The sequence below is a fragment of the Ipomoea triloba genome, chromosome 9 (assembly GCF_003576645.1).
Source record: "Ipomoea triloba cultivar NCNSP0323 chromosome 9, ASM357664v1".
Lineage (NCBI taxonomy): Eukaryota > Viridiplantae > Streptophyta > Magnoliopsida > Solanales > Convolvulaceae > Ipomoea > Ipomoea triloba.
In genome coordinates, this window is record NC_044924.1 from 16683630 (window position 1) to 16693238 (window position 9609).

Sequence of the window (9609 nt, forward strand, 5' to 3'; positions counted from 1 at the left end):
GGAAGACTTACCCTTGTTTGCTTTGATTTATAAATTGTAGCATGATCATGTATGCAGATTAATCATGTACTAAGCCCGATTAGGTCGGCAATGCCACCATCGGCCCGATATCATATCTCGACGTGAGTCCTACTTAGTAGGTAGTTAAGTCCGGTTAGGTCGGCGTTACCACCACCGGCACCTTAAGCTCGATTAGGTCGGCATTGCCACCATCGACCCGAGATCATATCTCGATTTAAGCCCTACAAGGTAGGCAATTCAGCCCGCCAGGTCGGCATCCCGCCTTGAATAAATCCAATCCCCTGATTGGTGAAACCCGATCCCTAGATTGGTAAATCCGATCCCTCGATCGGTAGAGTTCGGACGGCCCCTTTAGTCCAAAAGACTGTGCTTAAGGTTGTACTCTTTTTCCTTGACTAGGGTTTTTTCCCGTTGGGTTTTTTCTTAGTCCAAGGTTTTTTAGCGAGGCAACCGGCATAAGTCACAGACTATATGGTCAGCTTTCACCTGAACTCTTCCTCTTTGGCGCTTAAAGTTGTGCTCTTTTTTCCTTGGCTATGATTTTTTTTTCCCATTGGGTTTTTTCTTAGCCCGAGGTTTTTAACGAGGCAACTAGCGTGAGTCGCGTACCGTAAGGCCAGTCTTCCAGCCCGACCCCTTCCTTGTTGACTCGACGTCAGGACTCGGACTGGGGGGCTACTTGATAGGGAATATACCCCGGATATACTCCCCTGCGTGTTACGTATTTCATGCGTATACGAGTATATGAATATGGGTATTAGCTTGGCCTATAAAAGGGACTCTCACCCTTCAAACAGGGGACTTTGGGCCCTCTCTTGGCTCTCTCTCGAGAAACACTTGAGAAACCATATTCTTTCCTCTCTCAAAAAAGATTCAGTGATTGCAATGAATGAGAAGGGTTTGAAGGGCTCATCTTTCTGCTATCTACTTTCCCTTGTTCATCTAATTTTCATACACTTCATATACATACAAAAATACATCAATGGAATTAATCCTTATCAATTATAAAAGGCATTGAATGATTTAACCAATGCTCTTATAGGAAGCGTTAATACTAACCTATGAAGCTTGGAGCCCTGTCTTCTTCACCACTTTTGACTCTCAGTATTTACAGAACTCTTTTTCCCTCTGGTCTTTCACGTTAAGTTTCCCAAGTGATAGGATAGGAAAAGAGTCTAGGCCCTGATAGGATAGGAAAAGAGTCTAGGTCCTTATATATTGCCTGCTCAACATAAAATTGACATTCCAATATTGATTATTGGAATTATGGCAATAATGGGCCATAAACCCATACAATTAATTAGGCTTAAATAGCCTCATTTGAAAGTCAAAGAGAGAGGAATTATAACCCCTGATCTGTTACAAGTTTTATTCCATTACCTATCAAAATGGAATTTTAATTGGTCAGATCACTTAATACATGGACCACAATAATATTAGAATAAAAATATTCTAACACTGCACTTATATCGAAAAGGAACTGCAGTGTTGAAAGGGAACTGCAGTTGCGCGGAACGGAACCGTTTCAGCCGTTGTTTTTATTAATCAAAACGACGTCGTTTTGGCACATGGTCCACAATTCATTGTGGACCGCGGTGCACAGTAAAATTTGTGTATGATGTAGGTATCAGTTATGGTACTAGGTGGATTGATAGAAGGGTATAAAGAATTTAGTAGCCATTCGTTCACCATGTTATTGTAAGTTTGAATTATCTAATTAACTAGATTCGAGGTGATCGGATGTCGAGCTTCTAAGGTTCGGTATTAATCACCCCAATAGATAGGTAATTGGAATAAGGTTTGAACAATGGACAAGTGTATAATAAATGAAATGCATGGTCCTCAAACGAAGCTTCGTACAAAACTACTTATTTTAGAACACCAGGTGGCATTCAACGTTCCATCGTATCCTATATAAGCCTATATAAGAAATCCCATAAATATTGTTTTCAAAAAAAAAAAAGAAATCCCATAAATATATAGTTTAACTACTTATTTTAGAGCCAAACACCTTGTGTTCAAATGGCAAAGTAGTGGTTCTTTCATATGAGATATCATGAGTTTGAACTTCAATGGTCTAATAGAATTATTTGTATTAAAAAAAAACTATTTATTTTAGAATTTGATGCAATCTAGCTAAACTGTAATTTCATTCCAACATCATTTCAAACACTAGTCATATTAAAATGCTTGAAGCTTTGGCACCATTAACGAAACTAATCATTCAGAAGGAAAATCATCTATATATCTAACTAATCTAACATCTATATATCTAACGAACTAATCTTCTAAGTATGCATCAACTACTACTACTAGTGGTTTAGGCGGTTATGTGTTGAATTTTGTGTCTCTGGAGGAGGCTTCACATATTTTCCCCCCAATGGTTCCTGAAAATGTTCCCGGTGGCCTCGTTTTCTCCTCCTTGACCTCTTGTCCTCCTTCTGTTTCTTCCGCAACTCTCTCTCCTTCTCCATTTGAAGCTTCTCCCTCTCCAAGATACCTTGCCACACAACTTCACCTGTGGATGGCCATAGCCACCGCTTCCCCGGTGGATCAATGTCTGCTACCTCTGCCAGTTCTTCATCCATTTGTTTTAGAGTGCTGTAGTGGAACCATTTCACCCACATTTTCCCTCTCCTCGTCTCCAATTTGTGCTCTTCTCGTATTCTCCCTCTCTTTGGCTCCACATACACCATTCTTCTTGCACTGTGATACGCCCACACATTTATAACCAACTCCAGCATCCTAGAGTAGCAATGCTTGTCCTCCTTTCTTACACTCAAATAGCAATATCCACTTTGATGGTGTTGATCATACAATTGTGAATCAAGTGCATCCACAAACATCCTGCAATGCAATGCCAGAGTTTGTCAGGTGCAAAAACCAAGAATTAAGAGCCAAATTAACAATGTATCTACCTAGAAAACATTGCAAACTCTAGGAAGGATCTTGTTGGTAAAACCCAGCTATGCCTCACAGACCAATTGCCTCCAACAGCAGGCATAGGAGGAACAGCACTAAAATTCTGCAGGTTAATACCATACATCTGCTTCATAGCCTTAGAGAAAGCATCCCTTCAATCAACAAAGAAATCCCCAATAAGCTCTTCATCCATCCATGAAAGACACATTTCAGAAAAAAAAAAATAGAAAATTTAATGTCAGCAGTCTTACTGGCAGTTTCCAGCATTAATAGCATCACAGAATGACCAGAAATCCTGTCTTTGTGGGTTTCTGGGATCCCTGTCCATGCAAGCCCAGAAGAACAAAGCATCACCATATCTGAGTGCTTCAATGGCCTCTAACAATGATGTTTCTGCTATCTTAGACAAAGATTCCTGCTTAATCCACGCAGAATTGAGATTAAATTCAATAAATATTATTCTGATAAGCTAGCTAGGTTTATAAGAAAAATATCAAACTTAAGAGTAACAAATGATCGAACCTTTCTTGCCGTTGCTCTCCAAGATTGGAAACCTATCCAAGGATGTTTGTGTATGCGACCAGTCCGGTTTGCAATGGCAAAGAAGCCTCCATATTCACCAAGGACATCTCTGTAATAAGGGTCACGCAATAGTGAAAGACGAGAAGGTGCATCAATGTCATCGAATTCAGGTCTGCGTCCTTTAGTAGACTGCCAGCAAATGTATCAACAGTTAAGCTAAGACAAGTAGTATATATATATAGTAGACGAAGAACAAAACGATGACTACTCACAAGCCCAAGTCCTCGATATAGCGATGAATTGTGCAAAAATGGCCAGGTCCCCTCTCCATAATAAGGTTCATATATGCACAATGGTTGGCCTCTCCTTTCAAGCTCCCCATACTCCCTCTCATGCAAAACTTTCCTAAAATGCTCAGCCTGTTTTAGAAGTTTGGATATTTCCTCCCATGTTCCCCTTTTTCGTTGAACATTTCTGCCTTCTAGCTGCATCCATCAAATCCAAATGGAAACAATTATATTATGAACAGAGTAAATTCTGGAAAGAACAAGAATGAGAATCAGTTAGTTACCTCTTCCTCCTCTGCTTCCTTGATGCTATTTGCAATTTGTAAATCTTTTTCTTCATCCCAGAAATGATTCATAATAATGTGGTCCATCTCATCCATTGAACTCTCTGTCTGAATAGGATTAAATTGCTTCTCAAACTTGTTTAAAAAGCTATGGGTCCTAAAACTTCTGCTCACATACTTATTAACTGTTTCAGAAAGAAGCCACTTCCGTCTTGGCAGTAGAAACTTAGGGGCCTGATACATTGCTGCAACTCCTCCAGGTGGAACAATAATCTTGATAATGTTTTCCAATACCAAAGCATACCCTTCAATACTCTTGGAAACCATAAGGTTGAGGGCTATATGCTGTCCAGTAAATGCAACATTTCGAGCCACACGTGACAATTTTCCATTAAAAACTACACGGCCCATTATCTTAGTTAAAACCTTGACATCCTTCTTTGGAAAAAGAAAGCCATTCACTCCATCAACAACCTGTCAAAAATCAAAATCAAAATCATCATAAAAGTTTGTTGTTTTGAAGCACACAAGTTTTGACAAGCTGCACTTACATGTTTCTTGATAATTGACAGGTCTGGAGCTACTATAGGTTTCCCAAAGAGCATTGCTTTTAACAAAATGTATGGGAAAGATTGCTCTTCACTGAACGATGCATATATCACGATATCACTCAATCTCAAAATCCTCTCTGCATCTTCATCTCCAGCAAATGTGAAGTTAGCTTCCCACAAGTAGGAAGTTTGGTTAATGATTGAAGAAGGTCCAGCAAAGACAATGATTTTGAGAGGATGATTCTTCGAATTTTCAACTGTTTGCAAAACTGGTAGTAAAACAAGGGGTTGGCTTCCCACAAGTGCAATGATGAAGCATTCTGGGCCACACCCCATCTTAGCATATATTTTCGAATCACTCAGAAAGTAATCATCCTGTGCTTCAATAGGAAGCTCTGGAATTACAAAGTAGTTCCCAGTATCACATAATGAATATGCAATCTGAAAGGAAAAGCCAAACCCCCAATTAAATTACATATCATTCAGGGTCAGGTAATGAAGTTAATAAATTTGTCTGTACCGGCAGATTGTAGTTTGGGAACATAACAGCATTGGCACGCTTGAAAACTTTTCTCCACCTATCAACTAGCATTTTCTGGCCAGTCGAGTTATATTTTTTCAATCGGGCAGCAAGTTCACCTTCACCAACAGTCCATATAACAGCCACACTTTTAAAAGGTTCTTGCATAAGACTGTATGTAGTAACCACAAAACACACTCAAAGTGTAAAACAAACAGGAGATCAGATTTCAATTAAGATACTTTAAAACTCCTAAAACAACTGCTAATATATAGTATAAATCTGTTTCTTACCAAGACAGGATATCCATAGCTTCAAATGAGTTCAGAAACACAGCATCGTAGCTGCATAAAACCATTAAATAATAAAGTTACTTAACAAGAAATTAGCTCAATTCAATTTGATAGATGATATATATATATATAGAAATAATCAAGCAGATCAGATTGATTTCATGTAGTCTAAAATTAAATTCACAGAAGAATTAATGTTTCTCATTTCTGCAATGGAATGAAAGAAAACAAGAAACAATCAATATAATGCACTAATCTTAAGTAATTAAAAAGAAAAACTATCAAATGTTAGAAGTTAAAACCAGATCAGACGGAGACATACTTTAGCCAATCTACTTTCAGATTTCCATCAGTAGTTTCTACGGTAGTGACGGAAATTCCTTCTTGTCTCCATACAGAACCCATAGGACCATGTTCAAGTGTGAGCACCTTAGATTAGAGATAAACAATATAATGTTAAGAGTTAAGACCATTAGATACATGCATATAATTTATTCACCCAACTAACTTGGCATGCAAAGCAACCTCGAATTCATGGCCAATCTCCTTCAACGCTGATGCAAAACTAATCATCAAATCTTGATATGGATCAACTAAAAGATGCGTAAAAACCTACATACGGAACAGAATCAATATAGCATGAATAATAATTAGGGATTAGGATGCAAGAAAGTGAAGAAGAAAATGATGAACTAACGCTAATTAATTAACTCACCAAACCAAGTTTGAGTTTTACAGAGCGGAGTGTGTAAAACATGGCGTTTTCCCGCCTGAACTTATCAAGACGCTTATAAGGCTCAAACCTGGCATTATCTTCCAGGTAATTGCGTGAGAAATCCTCGAGTCTTCCAAGCGGAGGAGGATTGGGCAAGAAGAACGTCGCCAGAAAAGATATGAAGGCCACTCCCACTATGCAAAAGAAAAGTGAAAACTGAATCCTACCCAAGAAATTACATTTCAACCTCCGAGCACGAGGCCGGCCTCCCCTTTCCATTTACACCTGCAAGAAGTGCAAATGAAATGCAGAAAAGCTCCGATCCTTTCTTGATGATCACCGTAATTTCAACAAGTGGTTTAATTTCACGCTAGCTAGCTAGCTTGCGAGTTAATATACTATTTATAGACACAGAGAGAGAGAGCACGCGCGCCCGTCAGCGATATATATGGAAAGAATGAGAATAGCTATGGATCGTCAACGATAAATGACGAAATTTGAAATTTAAGTGCCATGCATATATCAGCATACGTTCAAGTATGGGGTTTGGAGTGACATTTCCAACAACTAAATTATTTCAACCTAATTCAATTGTAGTCGTGTCAATAAATGCTTATGTTATGTCAATAATAAATATGTTTAAAAGTTAATGCATGCAAATAATCTTTACGGCTCCGATGGTAAACCACTAAATGTGTAAGTATCACAATTTTAGTTATAAGTATTACCATATATTTATCATTAGTAACAATTAATTTTGTCTTAAATAATATTACAATTTCACATATAAGTATTACAATTATCTATCTTAAGTAACGATTTAGCTTTAATTCAAGTTGGTATTGAATTTTCTACAATAAGTATTACAATTTCTTTAATAAATAACATTTCGCATATATTTCAATATTTACATTAGAATAACACTTTGTAAATATCATATATAATTTTGGTTATAAGTATTACAATATTTATCATTATTAGCAATTATTTTATCCTAAATAGTATCACAATTTCATATATAAATATTATAATATCTATTATAAGTAACAATTTATTTATTTCAAATTGTTATTCAATTTTCTGTAATAAGTATTATATATGATTGCTACTATAAATAACAAGAAACTTTCTAATATTTGACCGTCTCACAAATTAAGATCCATGAAACCGTCTCATACAAGTGTAACTAACATCCCACTCCCATTAGAACCATGTCCTAGGTGAGAAGCTGTGCACAAATCCAAATCATCCATCTAGTAAATCTAACGTTTTAAAATAAAGAAAAAAATGGGTTATTTTTATAAATATTACAAATTACAAATTTCAAAAGTTTGCAGTATTTATGAAAATGACCCTGCTTCTTTTTTACTTGATTTCCTATCCATCAGATCTTGCAGATCAATGGTTTGGATTTCTCCCCATATTCTCACATGGGGAGTGGTTCTCATATAAATTGGATTCTATATGGTTTTCATATTGAGAACTGCGAATTACCCATTGTGCATCTTATATTGTCTGGTTGTGCAACTGTCAATCTCTAATACCTGATTGTGCATTGGCACATAATTGATTGTGTACCTGAAAAACTATTATCAAAACACATTGTAAAATATTTTAAAAAAACATACAGTGATATTTTTGTAATTACAATTATGTAACTTGTAATGCCTTATTGTGTAACTACTGATACTTGATTGTGCAATTCGCACATTCATACGGGATCAGTGGTTCTCATTTGATCTACCCATATATATGTGTGTGTGTGTGTTTGTGTGTGTGTAAACCTAGAGTTTAACCTAAGCTCTACTCAAATGATTAACATTTAATTTTGAAAGTCTCTTTGTCATTCATGATATAATTGGGGATTAATTAATATAATTATCACTAAATATTGACCTCTTTAACAATTTTGTCAAGTAAAATGCCTAAATAAATGTGTTTTTAATGCAAAATGAATGCTACTTAGAGCAACATTTTGACAAAATAGGGGAGTGATACTACTCTCTTCAATTTAAAAAGCGATATGCATGCACTGCATGATTGATACTATGTGATTGGGGCATGAAACACCCATTTTATAGATGAGTCTATGCATGCTTCCTTGAAAGTTAAATTAGCAATGTGATCAGATACTCATATATTTTATTTTGCTTTAATTTTTTTCCTTTTTAATTTTGACAATTTATATTAATAGTATATATGTATTACTAGATCTTAATAATAGTTTGAAACATATTAATGTAGAAACTTGTACTCCTCTTTTCATACTTAATAATTATGTAGTTGTGATAATTACATATTCTTTTACCCCTTGAAATTTAATAATGTAATTGGAGATGTAAAAAGTGATTGACTGAATTATGGGGGAAAAAAAAGCAACTAGTGTAGATGATGAGTGTCCATTCTTACATACTATTTTTATGTGCATATTTAATATCAAATTCATACGGGTGTGCGCTAATTTGAAGTTAAGTAAGTACTTATTTGATTCTTACTTAATAATTATGTAGTTGTGATAATTATATATTCTTTTACCCCTTGAAAAGAAATTATAATTAAGAAAGAACATTAAAATTGAGAGAAATTTAATAATGTAATTGGAGATGTAAAAAGTGATTGACTGAATTATGGGGGAAAAAAAACAACTAGTGTAATTTGAAGTTAAGTAAGTGCTTATTTGATTCTTATGTGCCATTTAGGGAATTTGGAGACATTGATTTTAAAATAATGTAAAGAGAAAATTGTCATTTTGGTCCACTGACTATAGAGGTCCTGTTAATTGTAGTCTACGACTTTCAAAACTGTTAATTTCGTACCTTAACTATTCAATTTTTGTCAATTTTGATCACTCTGGCCAAATTACCGGCCAAATGTCGCCGGAAAGTCCTAAACCCTAAAATAACAAGGGTATTTTGGTCATTTCACATTCTTGTCTTCTTCTCCGGCTACCTCCCACTTTTTCTTGCATTTTTCCGGCAACGCCTTCGCGATGAACAGAGTAGCAGATCGACGACATCAGCTTCCCGACAGCAGCGACCAGCAGACGAGAGTGAACTGCTCCCACCTTTCTTCCTCGGAGACCTCCGTTATCCCGGAGAGCAAGCAGATCTGGTCGTGCCTCTCTCGACCGTTCGACGTGGGCAGGACCACCAGTGACCTCAGCTCTTCCCGGGGATGGTTCCCCTATTTTACGGTGAGGCATTGAATGTCAGCATTAGCTCCTTCCGAACAACGACTATGGCAGATGGTCTTTCTCCCTCTCTGGCGGTGCAACTCGGTTCTTCTGGCTGAAGTGATTAGCTTGGCAGTGAGCAGCTTGGATTTGTAGGTAAGCTTCTTCTTTGTTAGCTTCCATTCCCGAAGTTGATTTAGGAGGCTTATTGGAGCTTGATGAAGTGTGTCCTTTTCTGGATTGGATATAAGTGACCAAGTTTAGTTCAATTCTGAATTAGGAATGATGGGCATTGCGTTTCATCCCAAATTCTCCCAAAATG

The 9609-nt window shown here is 36.7% G+C and overlaps 1 protein-coding gene across 1 annotated transcript; it reads right to left on the reverse strand.

Moving 5' to 3' along the window:
* Positions 1-2333: 2333 nt before the first annotated feature.
* LOC116029637 lies at positions 2334-9317 on the reverse strand. The gene is made up of 13 exons (XM_031271684.1): positions 9065-9317; positions 6116-6309; positions 5926-6012; positions 5723-5829; positions 5401-5451; positions 5108-5279; positions 4588-5028; positions 4037-4510; positions 3738-3950; positions 3466-3654; positions 3198-3358; positions 2940-3056; positions 2334-2868 (listed from the first exon to the last, which is right to left on the reverse strand). The coding sequence occupies exons 1-13, from the start codon at positions 9315-9317 to the stop codon at positions 2334-2336; spliced, it is 2994 nt and encodes a 997-aa protein (XP_031127544.1).
* Positions 9318-9609: the final 292 nt, after the last annotated feature.